At 44.3% G+C, this 18,091-nt stretch overlaps 1 protein-coding gene across 1 annotated transcript; it reads left to right on the top strand.

The window, feature by feature from the left end:
* The first annotated feature begins 138 nt into the window (after positions 1-138).
* Positions 139-16,793, top strand: LOC138958530 (IQ domain-containing protein K-like). Its single transcript, XM_070329725.1, has 7 exons — positions 139-422; positions 831-1,085; positions 1,419-1,516; positions 12,028-12,080; positions 13,014-13,091; positions 15,442-15,526; positions 16,050-16,793. Exons 1-7 carry the CDS (start codon positions 368-370, stop codon positions 16,305-16,307), a joined length of 882 nt encoding a protein of 293 aa, XP_070185826.1. The 5' UTR covers positions 139-367; the 3' UTR covers positions 16,308-16,793.
* The last annotated feature ends 1,298 nt before the right edge of the window (positions 16,794-18,091 follow it).

Below are 18,091 nucleotides of genomic sequence, written 5' to 3'. Positions count from 1 at the left end.
TAAATGCGATGAACAAATTAAATATGCTACAAAAATATGAAGTGGAAACGACATGTTAAAGTTGATTTAATGGTTCCATTAAAACAGTAGCTTCCATGTGATTTTCTTCGCAAAAATGTACACTGGTGCATGTCGTATGAAAGAGTTACGTCCCCTGTTTCCATGGCCGCCTCGTAGTTCGTCTCTCCCGAATGCAACTTTATCTGGGCGTTTCATCTGTTCAGCTACGAGTTTCATCCAACCAAAGTGAGCTAGTGAAGCCTGCCAGACTGATATTCTGTCTGAAAGGAGTTCTCTACTCACTTTACATGCCCTAAAACCTAGATTCCGTGTCTGACTTCGGTGCAATCAAGTGAACAACAACAACATGTCTGTCATTACTCGAGTTCCCGAACCCAATATCTGGGAAGAAATCTGTCGAGGTGAGTATCAACTTACTTGTTCGTAATGCCAGAAGTTGGTACTGATATGAAGAAGGAAATGTTTAATGGATTCTGTTGTAATTATTTGGTTCTTAACATTCAATTACAGGCATAAGGGATTTAATTTTGTTACTTTCGATTGTTGATACTGAGCTAGAAACATGCAGAGCGAGTGAAGGATGCACACATTCAACAACACACACATGCTTAAACAAACACACACACACACACATGAACACACACATACACACACACACACATACAAACACACACACATACAGACACACACACACACACATTAACACACACACCAACACACACACACACCAACACAGACATTAGCACACTAACAGTGAAGCCAGCAACAAGACCTGCAACAGCATCACACAGTATCTTTTTTCTTGACAGAATTTGGTTCCAGAGCAAGACCTCCTCTTGATGATGACCAGATGTCGGTGGCTACTGATTACGCAGACTTCAGTGCAACAAAACATCATCCGACATTCTATGGACACATGCACGCAAGGGTTCCAGGAGATTTTGATGGAGACAGTGAGCTAGATCCTGCAGTTAGCCATCCGGCATGTCTGGGGTATGCGTTCACTGACAAGCCTCCTAAACCTCCCACACCCCCGGGGCCTCCTCCTCCTGACAAGGACAAATGTGAGTAGTGCGTAAGAAACAAAGTATTATCTGGTGTTGCGATTTTGTGCTTGCATGTACAGTATAATTTATGTGTGCATCTGTGTGTGTGTGTGTTTGTGTGTGTGTGTTTGTATGTGACCATGTGTGTGTGTGTGTGTACGCCTGTGTGTGTGCATGTTCACGCCTGTATGTGCAATGCACAGATGTAAATGTGAATTCTGTTTTGTGTATTATTTGTCTCAAGATATTTGAAGACAGGATAAGTAGAGAAAGAGGATACAAATTTGTGTTGATGTGTTCACTCTGTAATCCACTGTTGATGATTGTCAACAAGTGCTTTACTTGTTTCAGGCCCGCCACGACAATATCTGGAGCACTATGTATTTCCATATTTGTTGCCAGCTCTTGAAGCAATGCTAAAACAAGCAAGAATTGAACAATGCTTTGAGGTAATATCTTATTGTTGGTTGTTAATGTTCTATAAGCACCTGTTTGATTGCTGCCGTGAAACCAAACATGCTCAAACGCATGCACAAGAAGGCAAATTACATCCATGCTTGAATAATCACATACACACCACACACCACACACCACACACACACACACAAACACAAACACTGTTTAGTGAAGTGAAGCTTACTTTCATATTACAAATGTAATTAAATTGGGGGATGGAAGAGATGGTGTATGGTTCTGCATGAAAACACATTCTTTATTATATTTCCATTTCAAGGAAATGCTACTGCTTAAGGTGTAGAACCTAAAAAACATCCATCCCATTCTTTGTTGAGATATTTCTGCTTAAAGCCGCTCTTTTGAAAGAATTTCTGCTATGTGCTGCAGCTACGCGCTTCTCAACGCTTATCATTAGCTAACAACAGACCAGCTTCTCCCTATGTGCCACAGGCTATATTACAGCCCATCTCCAATTTCAGTCCGCGAGCGCTTTTCGCTGGACATGGGTCGTGCGGGGATAAATTACAAATCTGAAAGTGACTGTAAGCAGCAAGAAACTCATTGTCACATGTGCTTGACGGATATAAACAGCAAAATGAAAGGAATGTACATGTATATTAAAGGCACACACAGCCATCCGTTTCTGATCACAGACACTGTCAGGCTTTTACACACAGTACAAACACCCTTTCATTTAAACACTTACGCTTGAGAACATCCTAGGTGCCCTCCGTAAAGAACGAGCATTTTTCTGAGCAATTATTTTTGCATGGCCAGCCGGATTGTCTGTACCACAATCGGACGCCTCGTTTTGGCGCTAGAACTAACTTTTAAAATCTAAATAATAAATTGACAGCTTGTAACACAAACATTCTTAAATCATAAAAGATTTTCTTTTTTCATCAAGACAAGATCAGTACAACTCGAGGTTTTGAAAGTTTAAAAAAAAGGGAGGCCGGAAGCAAGTCACACAATGATCATGTTTCACCAAGCAGATGAAGTTTCTGTATATCGCATGTGTCTTTGAAGCTAACCGCCGCCGATAAGGATAAGTATACGTGTGATTCGCAGTCGTTTGTTGCATTTTAGATTCAGAGGTACACAATTACGTGCTATTGCAGATACAGCAAGTCGCATTGAAATCACAAACTGATGACGAAATTGTGAGAGAAAAAGGAAAGTGTGTGCCACGGGTTTACGATGGCTCAATGGTAAAATAAACCACGAAATCTGGTGTGTGGTTTACGCAAGCTTAATAACCATTCAATTTCAAACGAACTGTGTCATTTTATGCTGTTAAATGCTATTTTAAGTGTGTTCCATAAGGTTAGAACTGCTTTTTTCGTGAGAAGATTTAAATCGTTCTGTAAACCATTTGAGGCAGACTGGGCCTTTAAATTTACTTGTTCAGTTTTGCTGAGCAGTTCGTTTCTGATCGTCTATGGGCAGTACTCTACAGCGGATGTTTGAAGTGTTTGTCTGTTCAACATCATAAGCAATGTTGAAAAGTATGTAATGTGACTGTTTTGTCCGAGTGACATGTAATTATTGTTCTCATTTCCCAGGCGCTCAGCAGGGTACCAGTAAATATTACTCCAAACTGCATGACACTGTTTTTACATTTAGTCAAGTTTTGACTAAATGTTTTAACATAGAGGGGGGAATCAAGACGAGGGTCGTGGTGTATGTCTGTCTGTCTGTCTGTCTGTCTGTCTGTCTGTGTGTGTGTGTAGAGCGATTCAGACTAAACTACTGGACCGATCTTTATGAAATTTGACATGAGAGTTCCTGGGTATGATATCCTCAGACGTTTTTTTCATTTTTTGGATAAATGTCTTTGATGACGTCATATCCGGCTTTTCGTGAAAGTTGAGGCGGCACTGTCACGCTCTCATTTTTCAACCAAATTGGTTAAAATTTTGGTCAAGTAATCTCCGACGAAGCCCAGACTTCGTTATTGCATTTCAGCTTGGTGGCTTAAAAATTAATTTAATATCATATTCTTACTCCGAATCACATTAGCATTGAGTCACCTGAGATGCTTATCACTGAAAAACGCTTACCCGGCTAAAGAATTTAAAGGGAAGCAACCCCATCACCAAAACGAAAGTGAAAGTAGCTTTGGTAATGGGCCAGTACACCGGGAGTTACCTCCCATACGGGTGTATGCCACGTCACTTCCTCTAGGAACACGTGCCTATTATCATACGTCTTTTTCACCTCGGAGAGGACGGTTCACTTTTTGACGCTCTGTGGCTGACCTTGTGTGTTTGAGTGACACCCGCCGGCCACGTTACCCAGCTTGTCTGCTCGCCTTGCCTACAGTTTGGTGAGCTCGTTCCCGTTTGTTGTTGGTTGTTTGCACTGTTTTGTTACTGTACGTTGTCCGTTTTTTACGGACTTGTGTGTCAGTGACTTGCGTGTTTCGCCATTTTGTTGTGTGAGTTAGTTAGCTAACTCGTGTGACTTTGCTAGTAGCTCTGCGTGCCCTCTTTCTGTTTGGGCAAGTGTAGCTTTAGTATTTTGTTGACGCGTAAGCGTGTGTGTTTACTGTCTTTTCAGTCGTTTTGACTTACGTTTCAGTAAATCTTTTTGGCTTTGCCACGTGTTGTTGACGTTTGTGTCAGTGTCTTGCGTGTCGCCATTTTGTTGTGTGAGTTAGTTTTCTAGCTCGTGTGACTTTGTTTGTAGCTCTCCGTGCCTCTGCTTGTGGGGCAAGTTTAGCTATAGTATTTTGTTAACGCATTAGTGCGTGTGTTTACTGAATTTTCCAGTCGTTTAGACTTATGTTTCAGTAAATTTTTTCGCGTTGCCACGTGTTGTTGTCAACATGTCTGATTCAGACAAGCGCCGTGGCAAGTCGGACCCCAAGGGGAAAATTAAGGCTAAGTCTTCCTCTTCCAAAGCAACTTTACTTGTTACAGACCAAGAGCGTAACACTTTGTTGGCTGTACCAATTTCGGCGCCTAGCGCTGTTACTACTTCTGCTTCTTTTGCGGCGCCTAGCGCTACTGTTACTTCTGCACCTGTCTCTACATCGGAGACTTCGTCTTCTTTGTTAGCACCTGGACAAGGTGCGTTGGTTTCCTCTCTGTTAAAGTCACTGGTTCCAGAAATCCGCAGCTTGGTGCAGGCAGAATTTCAGCGTTCCGTCGCCAGCAGTTCGGCGTTTCCGGCATCTGGCAGTGACGTCCGGGCATTGGCTTCCGTGTCTTTGTCCTCCACTTCCGGCTTGGAGCAGCGTCCTCCCTCTTCAGCGTCGGTTGGTAAGCAGAGCTGGTCCGATAGCCCTCGTGAGGCGCCTGGACGTTCTCCTTCGGGGGACAGCTCTTTCGCATCGGGTCACGACCGATACCTTGCTGATCTTTCATTTCCGGCGATAACCTACGAGGCCCCGGACTTGTTCGAACAGCGGCGGCAGTCGGTTTCGACTGCCGCATTTCCGGCACTTGCCGGAAGTGATGATCCGTCCGCTCCGGCACGCTACGGCGGTCGCGGCAGGATGGAGTATTCACTGACTTCCGGTCCTTCCGGATCGCGAAGTCAACCAGTGCAGTCTTCACTTCCGCATTTTGCGGTTCCGTTGACTACACTTCCGGTTTCGGCCGGAAACGCTTCTTCCTCTTCTGGTGGTTCCTTCCGGATACCAGATAGTGGATTACAGCGTGCGCCTTCCGGCTTTCAAGCGCCTAGGCTTGAGCAGGCATCACTCCACTCAGTCGGGGGAGTGACGTCAGCTCATCCAGCTCCGGTTTTTGCGGATGGTCGTCCTGCTTACCCTTTACCTTCACAGGATTTTGGGCGGCAGGATGACGTTAGTGCTCAGGCTTTTCCGGTTTCCGGTTTGCCAGGGCATGCTTCTGCTTCCGGAACTGGTGACTTCGGTCATGGTTCCACGTGTGACTATTCTGATGCTCCATCAGTGGTCAGCGAGGAGTCGCGGGGCGTGTTTCCGTCGAAGCTCAAGTCTGTTCTTGACGTCGCGGCGGAAGTAACGTCTCGTTATTTTCCTGAAGGGGTGGTGGCTGCGGACTCTTCCGCATCATTCGTTCCTTCTGCCATGGCGGACTTCCGGCCGGCACAGGAGGATGTTTCTTCCTTCCGGTTCGCCGAGTCTCCGTCAGTGGCTTACCAACTTTCGCATTCACTGGTTCGTCCAGCACATGCGGGGAGTGGTATTCGGCCAGTGCCTGTTCCGTTACTGCTTCCTTTTGGTCCAGTTCCGGAATCAGCGCAGCAGTGGGTGGCTTCAGCTGCCCAAGCCTCTTCCTTCGTGCCTACGGTCAATAGGAAGCTTGGCATGCCCAATCAGAGCCAGAATTGGCTGGCGTCTTTTGCACTCCCTAGGGCTACCCTTCCGGTTTCCCGGGAATTGCTGCCTCTTCTGACTAAACCGATCAAGCGTGATTCGGTTTTGCCGGTTTCCGAGGCTTCCCTCCTCTCTGCTGAGGAGGTTGGACGTCGGCAGATCGAACTGTCCTCCATTGCGGAGACTCTCGTTCGGGCTCTGTCTCGGGCATTGACCGATTCGCTAGTTCCTTTCACTCTCAGTGAAGAACAGAATGCGGACGATGTCTCTGCGCTTTTGGCCGCATTGGCCAAGGTCAATGAGGAACAATTGCGTCTTTCCTCCCTGCAGTACACCCAAGCGGTACTCTGCAGGAGGGATCTCTTCCTCTCGCAGTCCCAATTCACGGAACTGGCTACTAGGGAGACCTTGAGAGTCTCCCCGGTCTCAGAGGAGTCTCTCTTCTGTCCGCTGGCACTGGATGCCAGACAGAAGGAGATTCAGTCAAACAAGGACAGTCAGTTCCTTGACTACACTCTGAAGGGGGTGAAACAGTCTCAGCCTTCTAAACAGAAGCAGGCTCAGACATCGTCTAACCCCAAGCCAGCTCAGAAGCGGCAGGCTCCGCCGGCCGCTCGTGGTGGGAAGAAGAGGACGGCATCGGGGAGGGGGCGTGGCGGCTCTGGAAGTAAGCCACACCCCCAATGAAGCGCTCCCGATCTCACCTCCCTCCCGCCCTCCACCTTGGTGATGGCGGGAGGCCCCTCCCGGGCACTTTCTCGTTGGATGTCGGTAGTAGACAGCCAATGGATTGTGGGAGTGGTGAGATCGGGCTTCCGCCTACTCTGGCGGGAGGAAAAGGCGCCTCTTACCCGAGTGCCTCCGCGGTTCAAGCCCCCCTTCTCGCAGGAAGCACGTTCCGTCTTGCAGTCGGAAATTGCCTCCCTGGAGCAGAAGGGCGCGGTGGAGAGAGTTCGGGTCCACAGCTCCCTGGGATTTTACGGGCGTCTGTTCGCTGTTCCCAAAGCATCAGGAGGATGGCGTCCCGTGTTGGATTTATCTCTCCTCAATACTTTCTTGAGGGAGATAAAATTCAAGATGGAGACGCCAGCCTCTGTCCGAGACTCTCTCCGCCCAGGAGACTGGGTGACCTCGATCGATCTCACGGACGCATACTTTCATATTCTTATGCATCCGGCCGACCGGAAATGGCTTCGTTTCCGGTGGGGAGATCAGATCTACCAGTTTCGCGCACTCCCTTTCGGGCTGTCTCTCGCACCATGGATTTTCACCATGGTGGTGAGACAGGTCTGTGCACTGGTGAGGTCCCAGGGTATCCGTCTGCGGGCTTATCTGGACGACTGGCTCATCATGAACCAGTCCCAGAGCGGCTGTTCGCAGGATACCCTGACGGTTCTTCGAGAATCCAACTCGTTGGGATTCTCGATCAACCGGGTAAAGTCGGAGCTGACCCCGTCACAGACATTCACTTATCTGGGGATGTCTTTCGACACGGTCGCTTGGACTGTCCAGCCTTCTCAGAGAAGGGTGGACAAGCTCCAAGCCCAGATTCGCTCCACTTTACCTCTCCTGATGGCTTCCATCCGCTCGCTCGCCTCCATCTTGGGGCAGATGGAGTCTATGGCTCTTCTGGTTTCACTGGGCCGGGTCCACAAACGTCCGCTTCAGTTCGCGCTGAAGCCGTTTGTGGACTCTCCTCTGGTGGACTGGGACGCCCTCATCCCTTTGCAGGGATGGTTCCAGTCTGCGACCCTTCCGTGGTTGGACACGGAGTGGGTCTGCAGAGGTGTTCCGATCGTCGTGCCCCTCCCCGACCTGGACCTCTTTACAGATGCGTCCAGGGAGGGTTGGGGGGCACATACAGATCTTCAGACTACTTCCGGTCTGTGGACGACGGAGCAGTCCTTGTGGCACATCAACTTGCTGGAGCTAGAGGCAGTTGCTCTAGCTCTGGCCAAGTTTCTGCCCTCCCTGTACGCCAAACATGTTCGTCTGTTTACAGACAACATGACAGTGGCGGCGTACATCAACAAGCAGGGAGGCTCGCGGTCCCCGTCTCTCTCGGAGAGGGCTTGCGAGATCCTGGTGTGGTGCTTTCAGCATCATATCACGATCTCGGCCAGGTACCTTCCAGGGAGGCTGAACACTTTGGCGGATGCGCTCAGTCGTTCCGGTACGGTGCTTCAGTCGGAGTGGACGATCACTCACGGGGCACTGCTTCGCCTTTGGGCCCAGGTCCAAAAGCCTCTGGTGGACCTTTTTGCCACAAGGTACTCAAAGAGGCTTCCGGTGTTCGTCTCGCCATTCCCGGACCCTCAGGCATGGCGAGTGAACGCTCTGGACTTTCCCTGGACGGGTCTGGAGGCGTACGCCTTTCCTCCCTTTCCGTTACTCAGCCGAGTAATCCGGAAAGCGGAGATGGAGGAGCCGGCCCTTCTTCTTCTGGTCGCTCCTCTGTGGCCGTCGCAGGTCTGGTTTCCAGATCTTCTTCGGCTCGCCCAAGGGCCCCCCATTCCTCTCGCACTCGTGCGAGGGGAACTAGTGCAGCCCCGAACAGGCATTCCACACGAGGAGCCCAGTCTTCTGAAGCTTCACGTGTGGAAGTTGTTCGGGACTCGCTGAAGCGCTCTGGGGCGTCGTCTTTGACTCTGGACTTGGTGGCTCGCTCGCATAGAGCGTCCACCTCTTCAGTTTATGCTTCCCACTGGAAGGCATGGACTGCCTGGTGTTCAGCTAGAGGGGTGAGTTCGGTGGCTCCGCGCTCTATTCAGGTCGCTAACCACCTCTCTTTCATGTCTTCGCAGGGCGCCTCAGTCTCCTCGTTGAGGGTCCGGCGCTCCGCTATCTCGGCGACTCTTAAGCAGATTGGTCGTTCTGTTCGAGTCGGGGGCGTTATAGCTGCAGTCATTAAAGGGGCTGCTCTTAAGGAAGCTAAAGCTCGTTTGCCCGCTCCCAAGTGGGACTTGTTTTTAATCCTGGAATTCCTTCGTTCTGCGGATTTTGAGCCTTTAAGCGAGGCCAGTCTGTTCAATGTCACTCGCAAAGCGCTGTTTCTCCTTTTGTTGGCTACGGCCCGACGGGGTAGCGAGGTCCACGCTCTGTCGGGTCAGCCTGGAGATATCTCCTTTGAGCCGGACGGTTCCGCATCTTTGCGTTTCCGGCCTGATTTCCTGGCCAAGAATCAGTCTCCGGGGCAGGCCTCTCCGCTGGTTAGAGTTAAGGCTCTGACCAGCGCGTTGGCCCCGGATGACCCCGATTCGGTCAATTGCCCTGTGAGGGCACTTCGTCTGTACTTAGCCCGGACTCAGCCGATTCGGTCTAGTTCTCAGAAGTTGTTGTTTATCTCTCTCCTTACTAGGCGCGAGAAAGATTTGTCGAAGGTAACGTTGGCCCGGTGGGTGTCCTCGCTCATCAAGCAGGCTTATGAGTGGAGTCGCACAAAGAGGGGGGGGGTTATGCCCTCCTTGCCACTTGACTCGGCCCGAGCCCATGAAACGAGGGCGTGGGCATCCTCTCTGGCAGTTCTGCGCTCCAGACGTCTAGAGGAGGTGCTGACAACTGCGTATTGGCGTTCCGAAGATGTTTTCATAAACTTTTATCTTCGGGACGTCACAGCTCTTCGACAGGATGGCTCCAGAGGCCTTCCAGCGCTCATAGCAGCAGGCCAGTTCCTGTCCAGAACTTGATGGTGAGTTTTGATTCATTTCTAGCCCACCGCCTTGTTGATGTTATCTGCTAATGTGATTCGGAGTAAGAATATGATATTAAATGGAAAATTTCCTAAATAAATTATCATTTAATTAATATACTTACCCGAATCACATACTGTATTCCCTCCCACCTGCCCCGCTTATGGTTTTAAGATTTTTTAAAGCCGTATGATAATAGGCACGTGTTCCTAGAGGAAGTGACGTGGCATACACCCGTATGGGAGGTAACTCCCGGTGTACTGGCCCATTACCAAAGCTACTTTCACTTTCGTTTTGGTGATGGGGTTGCTTCCCTTTAAATTCTTTAGCCGGGTAAGCGTTTTTCAGTGATAAGCATCTCAGGTGACTCAATGCTAATGTGATTCGGGTAAGTATATTAATTAAATGATAATTTATTTAGGAAATTTTCCATTTATGACTTTGGTCATTAAAAATCTGAAAATTGTGAGAAAAAAAAATTGATAAAACGATCCAAATTTAGGTTCATCTTATTCTCCATCATTTTCTGATTCCAAAAACATATAAATATGTTATATTTAGATTAAAAACAAGCTCTGAAAATTAAAAATATAAAAATTATGATCAAAATTAAATTTTCAAAATCAATTTAAAAACACTTTCATCTTATTCCTTGTCGGTTCCTGATTCCAAAAACATATAGATATGATATGTTTGGATTGAAAACACGCTCAGAAAGTTAAAACGAAGAGAGGTACAGAAAAGCGTGCTATCCTTCTCAGCGCAACTACTACCCCGCTCTTCTTGTCAATTTCACTGCCTTTGCCATGAGCGGTGGACTGACGTTGCTACGAGTATACGGTCTTGCTGCGTTGCATTGCGTTCAGTTTCATTCTGTGAGTTCGACAGCTACTTGACTAAATGTTGTATTTTCACCTTACGCGACTTGTTTTGTTTCTTTGCATTGCTTGGAATTGTGCAGTACGGCACGTTGCATCGGATCGACTGTTTTTTCTGTTGTTGTTTTTTTCATATTTGTTTTCATAGCGATGCAATAACCAATCCTTCAAAGTAAAGGGTAAACACTAAAACAGGCATCCAAGCACACATACACAAACATACTTTCAAAAATAGTTATTCATAAAAGATGTTTGACAATCCATCAAGTTCACGTTTTTGTTTTATTTCATCACTAAAATAAACACCTGCAACAACGTGCGGTGTGTTAACACTTAGGCTGGTTGTCGCGACATATGTCGCGCTACTTTACGTATGCTGTCATCTGGTTGTCACGACATATGTCGCGCTACTGGCTCAGTCTGTTTGGTCGGTTCCGATTACCTCCCATGGATGCGAAAACCTATATGACAAATTTGCAACTGCATATTTCTTTTTGCTAGGTGGAACCAGCAACTGAGGTGTATAAGACAGAAAATACACAGTCGCGCAAAATAATACACACAGTACACGAACGAATTGACGTTAGTAGATGCAACTCATGTAAACTGCTGAGTTGGAATTGTGCAGTACGGCACATTGCATTGGATCAACTGTTTTTCTGTTGTTGTTTTTTTGCATATTTTTTTCATAGGGATTTCCGCAGTTTGATTCCGAACCATTAAGGTAAAGAATTTCTTGGTCAGCAACATACTTCGAAGTGAAATCCACATTGTGCAAAACATCTGCATTTGAAGTGAAACTGAAAACAACGAAGACTGATGCAATGGTATACATATACACATATCCTGTATGTTGGACATTAGTTGGCATATCTAAACATATGCTTTGCATTGGCAGCTAAACATGCACTGCTTGAGCACTTCAAGAAACACACACATGTGACAGGGAGACTCCCGTCGCCCTTCACAGCAGACTCTGCAGAGTTGTTCGCCTTTGAAGTAGGCAACACCTGTGGATTGTAGAGTTCTGTTTGTGATGGGGTCTGGCGGCTTTTGTCTCTCTGTATGTTCATGGATTCCTTTGCGAATGCATAACAGTTTTTATAGGGCTTAGAAATAAGCTCTAAAATTCTCAATCCTGTTTGATTGGACTTCGCCTCCAAAGGTGATTAATTGTGGTGTTTCGGCACTCGGTTACACACACTCACACACATTCACATGTACGTACACACACACACACACACACACACACACACACACACACACACACACACACACACACACACACACACACATTTCCGAGTAATGCCACATGAAGAGACGAAAGTGAAGGAAAAGTGTTCCCCCTTCTTTTCTCGAGTTGAGTCATCGGAGTGACCCCCATCCACCGGCTTATCTAAACATTTGCTGAGACACTTGCTGCAGGGAGGGTGTAGCTGTCAGTTGTGCATCTGGAGGCCTTTAAACACGTCCCACTTAAGATTTTCTTACTGGGATCCGAAATGGGCCTTTAATTAAAGGGGGGGTGGACGTTTACAAAGTACTCCACACGGCATATTGCTGATAGTAGCTTGTTAAGGTATGTGTTAGCCATTGTTAGTAAATCTTCTTTTCCTTCTTGTTTTCAGAGAAAAAGAACTAAGTTCAATGCTCTCGACTTCATCACAGAGTATTTGTACAGGTATGGCAATTAACTATGTGAATAATTTTGTGTTTTGTTTTTCTGTGTGACAACACATCCTGGACTAATCTTCAGGAAGTCATGGTATTCAAAGTGACTTGTGTGTGCTTTCTCTTGTACACCCAACTTTTATGTATTGGGGATTTAAATTTAGATACACCCTATTAAAAAAGACAAAAAGTGAATTGTCCTGAAAACTTGTTATCCCCATTTGTGACTGGAATTGAGTAAAATAGGCGTAAAAGTTATGGACATTAAATATTCCATGCTTTAAAGGTCCTTGTCTACATTTTTATACCGAAATCGCCATTTGACCATTAAAATGCAGAGTTTATTATCTACAAATATCAACAATACACCCCCTTTCGATCAGGAAATACGAAGCCAGTGTAGCCGTTTGAAAATTCATTGTAGTATTCCAGCGTAGTACTCATAGTAGGATATCCTTATTTGGAAAATGCCAAGCGCAAAACTCCTCTCAAATCCCGTGCATTTCGTGCGTTTAAAAAAAAGCGTGGACAGCGCTCCAGTGTCAAACTGTTGCTGCACTTGTTTGGGCGTGGCTATAAGCATAGTGACATGAATTTGATTGGTCAGTATTTTTAGGCAAAGCACATGTTCTCAGCAAACAGAAAACAAAATATTGGAAGCGTGAGTCACGCTACCCAAAAATAAAATCTTTTTTTACATATATTTTTTTTTCTATAACTTTTTTACCCATGGTTCATTCATCATCTGACATAACTTTTTAGCGAAATCTAACCATAAGATTATTGAAAAAAAGCAAAAATGTAGACGACCACCTTTAAAGTTAAAGTGCAGAAAACAGAAACATGTGTCTGAAAGATGTGTTCCTCCCCCTCTTCCTGGTGAGGTGTATGTGAGTGAGCATGAAATGTTTTCATGTGTACATGTAGTTCCAATGTTTTGCAGGAGAAACCCAAAGTTTTCTGACCGTGGAGACACAGAACTGTTGAACATTCCCTTTGTGAAAGAGTGGCTGAAAGACCAGTGAGTTTTGCAAGGAACATGCCTTTATCAATACCACTCACTTAGTACAGATGATCATCAGCACATGGACAGATTTTTGTTCTCATCTTTACTTTCTTTACTCCCCCCCCCCCCCCCCCCCCCCCTTTTATGAATGTGTATCACTTTTAGTCTAGTATGCCTGTGCCCATGACATCATCCAACCACTTCTCTCCCCTTTCATTTATTTCCGTTCCTAGAGTTCCTTCCCTTTTTTGCGTGTTTCCCCTCCATTTTCTTTCAAACCTTGTTCGTTCCGTGTTGCGTCTGCTTTTTGTTGTCTTTTGTGTTCTTGTTTTTTCTGATGAAGCTTCCATAAGCGAAAATGTGTACCGTCTTGTCTCGTTCTTGTATCGGTGAGTACAGTATTCCTTTGTTTTTTAACTTTCTTTACAATGGTACAGGAAGCAGCTAAAGGTACGTAAGGAGAAAACAATTAACAACTCACTTTGTGGGTGCATGTAAGTACATGTACAGTGAAGATGGAATTTGTTAATTATTACAGATGTTGCTTGTTGCTAGATAATGATATCAATGAATTATTAATCATCCCTACTACATGCAGTAAGAGCTCACCTCAATCATAGACCTATATCTAATATAGGTCCCTGCCTCAATTAAGGGCAGGTTGCATGCTAAAATAAAAAATTTCACGATTTTTCGTCTACTTTTATTTTGGAGCTCACTGATGATGTTTGTCAGTTTTATCCAAATTTTTTTCAGTGTCTGTCACCCAAAAGGGCATTTGTTGGTGACTTAATTGGCGGTGTCCATGATAATGTATACACGTTTGTCTTCTTTTGGGTCATTTCTTTGTTTTCACGTTTTTGTGGGTCAAAGTTACTGTTGTCACCTTATTTTCAAAAGTTCTTGTTCGATTTGCATGAAATTTTAAAGAAATGTTCTTTGCATGCTTCCGGTTGAAAGCAAGCTCTCTACATATATTATTTGTTTTTTTCTAAATTATGCTCAATATTGTTTTGCATTTATTTTAAATTCTGAGCAAAGTACAGAGCTGATTATGTTTCATTTTATGAATCAAATACAGCAGAACATGTCTGCCAAATATTTAGTTGATATGTGGAATACTTTTGCCTGTAGAGTGACAACCCTGTGGTGACAAATATTTATTGCATAATATAGCATACGCTGTTAATGCCGCCACCACACAGAAAAGTTACACTGTATCAACAATTGAAAATTGTCAGTCTTCAAACTAACTACACACAAATTAGTTTTCAAAAATATTGAAATTTGGTATAGCAATCAATCATTTCAAATGGTTAAAATATAATTGAATTTACACACACACACATACACACACATATATATGATTTGTTGCTGGAGCATATTTATAATGTGAAAAAAATCCATTACAGTGCTTTTTACATTTAGTCAAGTTTTGACTACATGTTTTAACGTAGAGGGGGGAATCGAGACAAGGGTGTGGTGTGTGTGTGTGTGTGTGTGTGTGTGTGTGTGTGTGTGTGTGTAGAGCGATTCAGAGAAAACTACTGGACCGATCTTCATGAAACTTGACATGAGAGATCCTGAGTATGGTATCTCCAGACGTTTTTTTCATTTTTTAGATAAATGTCTTTGATGACGTCATATCCGTCTTTTCGTGAAAGTTGAGGCGGCACTGTCACGCTCTCATTTTTCAACCAAATTGGTTGAAATTTTGGTCAAGTAATCTTCGAAGAAGCCCGGACTTTGGTATTGCATTTCAGCTTGAAGGCTTAAAAATTAATTAATGAGTTTGCTCATTAAAGTTGTCATTAAAATCGATTTTTCGCAAACAGATTTAAAATTGATTGCATCGTATTCTTCATCACATTTTGAATCTAAAAATATATACATATGTCATGTTTACTCTTAAAATGTGATCACAATTAACGAAAATAGATTAATCAATCTTACGATTAAAATTTAAGAAATCGATCCAAAAATGATTTCATCTTATTCTTTATCATTTCCTGATTCCAAAAACATATATATATGATAGGTTGTATTCAAAACAAGCTCAGAAAGTTAACAAGAATACAGAAAAGCGCGCTTTCCTGCTTAGCACAATACGCTACCGCGCTAATCTGGCGTGTCAATATCAGTACATTTTGCATGTGGGAGGTGAGCGATTTCTTTCACGCGGGGATTGACGAAGCTGTACTGTCTTGGTGAAAAAATACAGTGTGTTCAGTTTCATCCCGTGAGTTCGACAGCTTGACTAAATGTAGTAATTTCGCCTTACGCGACTTGTTTTATTTCCTCAATTATTCCCAATTTTTACTATCTACTATGTTTTATAACATGTTCCTACCTCCTTGTGTTTTAGCCCACGGCCACCATTGCCACTGTCACTTCTGTGGACGGAAGAGGAGGCTGCTCTCATCATCCAGTCGTACTGGAGAGGCTATCTGGTGAGATATTCAGCTTTTGTTTCTCGTGGCTTTTGTGACAGTTAAGCCCTGTCATGTAGTGATTAAGTCTGCATTGAACTTTGGATTGAAAAAAATTTACCAGCAGGCTTAAGTGACACAGTAAATGTAGCAGCTAGGAAGCACCAAATGCAGCACACACACATGATGTATGCACTCGCACGCACACACACACACACACACACACACACACACACACACACACAAACTATCACTGTTATGTGTATATGGAACTGGAGTAATTTTTCATATTCATTTTTTGTGTAACCATACAATTGTGTGTCAGACGCTTAACTTTCCAATACACTATACTTTCCGCCTTAGAAGTGCTCGTGGTCCTAAGCGAGAGGTAGGAATTGAAGTGTTTGCTTTCTCATGACACCATGCATATCACAGCTAGTATCCATGTAAATATGGATTCTGAAAAAGCACTTTTTTATCAGACATTTAAATGAACTAATGAACATAGTAAGCAATACAGTTTACACAAATCTTGTGCCTGCAGGTGAGACGTGATCCAGAGATACAAGAGCTACGTCAGTGGCAGCGGGAGTGGCGGGAGGTCAACAGCAACATTCACAGTCGCGTCAGCGACTTCTGGGACAGCAAACTTGTGGTGGCACCAAGCACTGACGGGGGGGAGGCTTTATCTTCTCTGTCTGTGAACTACAGACCTGCATCTCCCCTCCCTGACACCACCACCCCGGCTTCGGCGCCGCTCCCCCCTCCCGCATCTCCGCTCCTTCCACCAACGCTGAGCTAGGGACGCTCACTGAAAATTCTTCAGTGGACTGATACTGAAGAGGTAGAGCAGAAGAGGAACAGGGGCCTGCTTTTATTTAGAAGTTTTTAGCATTACTGAGACAGTCTACACATGATATTTACTCTTTTTGAATATCCTCTTTAATGTGCTAACTTTATTACCACAAAGATCCAGTTCTGGGACATACTGCTTGCTGGCGCCCGCGCAGAGACAAAATTTTCCCTCTTTATCTTCACTGCGCTGGCTGCCAAATCCATCCAGCGGGAGGTGTTTTTAGACAGGCCAGGCACTGGTTTTCCCTTGACTGGATCAACCATTCAGAATTGTTTTGCTACTAAACGGCCTTGACATCTTTGAAGACATTTTAACAGGCGTGACTGAATTACATTTTGTGTATGCTTCTTTTGTGCACATAATCATGTCAATCACTGTAGTATATGCAGAAGTATGTACATATTCTTTTCCAAATAAAAGCAGGAATTTGCAGTTTGTGTTCTAATGTTCCACTTTTGATCCACCTGAATTGTCTGAGAGGCACACACACACACTCATATATATATAGATATGAGAGAAAAAGAGAGAGAAAGGTGGAGATAGAGAGAGGACTGTTCAAAATTGTATTCTGGGTATGGACGTGTTGTCCATATTCAGGTACAAATGTTGATACATGTAGAACTAATTTTTTTTAGTTATAGAATATTTCTTGCTCACACACATTCAAGTGTGATCATACTTTTTACGATCATAAACATGCTGAAGCTAAAATAATTGAACAGGAAATTTCACATTTTCTCTCTCTCTCTCTCTCTCTCATTCACACACACACACACACACACTCACACACACACACACACACATGTATCCAGAAAGAACTACTATTTCACACAATCTATATATTCATTAGTAAATCACAGGCAAGTGCTTGCAAGACATCTTTTTAACTGATGTACAGCATAATTTCTAGTTTCACACATGTTTTAACACAAAGATGTTTAAGCAACAAGTATGAATTAGAATCGGTGGATGCATTTGTAACAGAATACTGAAAAGAGATTTTATTAGAGATTTGCCATAATACCCGTGCATGAGATTGACGTTTCCCAGTAAAGACTAGCTCCTGCTTTAGAGTGGAAGTCTCCTTTTATGACTATAAAAAAAGAGATAAATTGGGTCTTCAGATGAAGGTCAATTAACACACTTCATGAACAGAAATCTGAGAAAGCAATGTCTGAAAAGGCTTCCACTGAATCCCTGCTGGGAAAACACTGTTCCCACAATTTTTATCTTCCCACTCGGTGGCACAGTTTAAAAATCTGTCGTTTACAATTCTTCACTTGCGTGGTGAATGCTTTGGGAATAATTAAGGATACCTACCACCAGCTTCATAACCAGAGCTGGACTCCAAGTGTAACCTAGGCGAACAAGAAGAAGAAGAAGAAGATTAAGGATACCTGATAGTTTCTATCGCCATCCGCTTTAGTATTTAACCTTTTGATTTCAGTTTGCTCCACATATTTTAAAGAGAAGCATTATTTCAGAAACTGTGACAAAAAAGGCAAAGAGCACAAAATGTAATGTTTAATGCAACTGGCTATATCCCAAAACATGAGTATCATTATCTATAACAGTACTATCTGTATAAATAAAAACAAACACAAACATATGAGAGTAGTAACAACAAACTCAGGGTCTGAGTGACTTTAACTGTATACAAATCAGGAGGGACCTAAATAAAGCACATTTGACTACTCAGCAGCTTGCATCCATGCTATAGTAATTAAGCA

Source organism: Littorina saxatilis, linkage group LG2 (assembly GCF_037325665.1).
Source record: "Littorina saxatilis isolate snail1 linkage group LG2, US_GU_Lsax_2.0, whole genome shotgun sequence".
In the NCBI taxonomy this organism is placed as follows: domain Eukaryota; kingdom Metazoa; phylum Mollusca; class Gastropoda; order Littorinimorpha; family Littorinidae; genus Littorina; species Littorina saxatilis.
The sequence above is the reverse complement of the archived record's forward strand: the minus strand, read 5'-3'. Positions and strand labels throughout refer to the sequence as shown.

Coding starts and splice junctions, on each gene's coding strand:
- LOC138958530 (XM_070329725.1), top strand. CDS start 368: ATGTCTGTCATTACTCGAGTTCCCGAACCCAATATCTGGGAAGAAATC. Junction 1,086..1,418: donor TCCTCCTGACAAGGACAAAT/GTGAGTAGTGCG, acceptor TACTTGTTTCAG/GCCCGCCACGACAATATCTG. Junction 12,081..13,013: donor ATCACAGAGTATTTGTACAG/GTATGGCAATTA, acceptor AATGTTTTGCAG/GAGAAACCCAAAGTTTTCTG.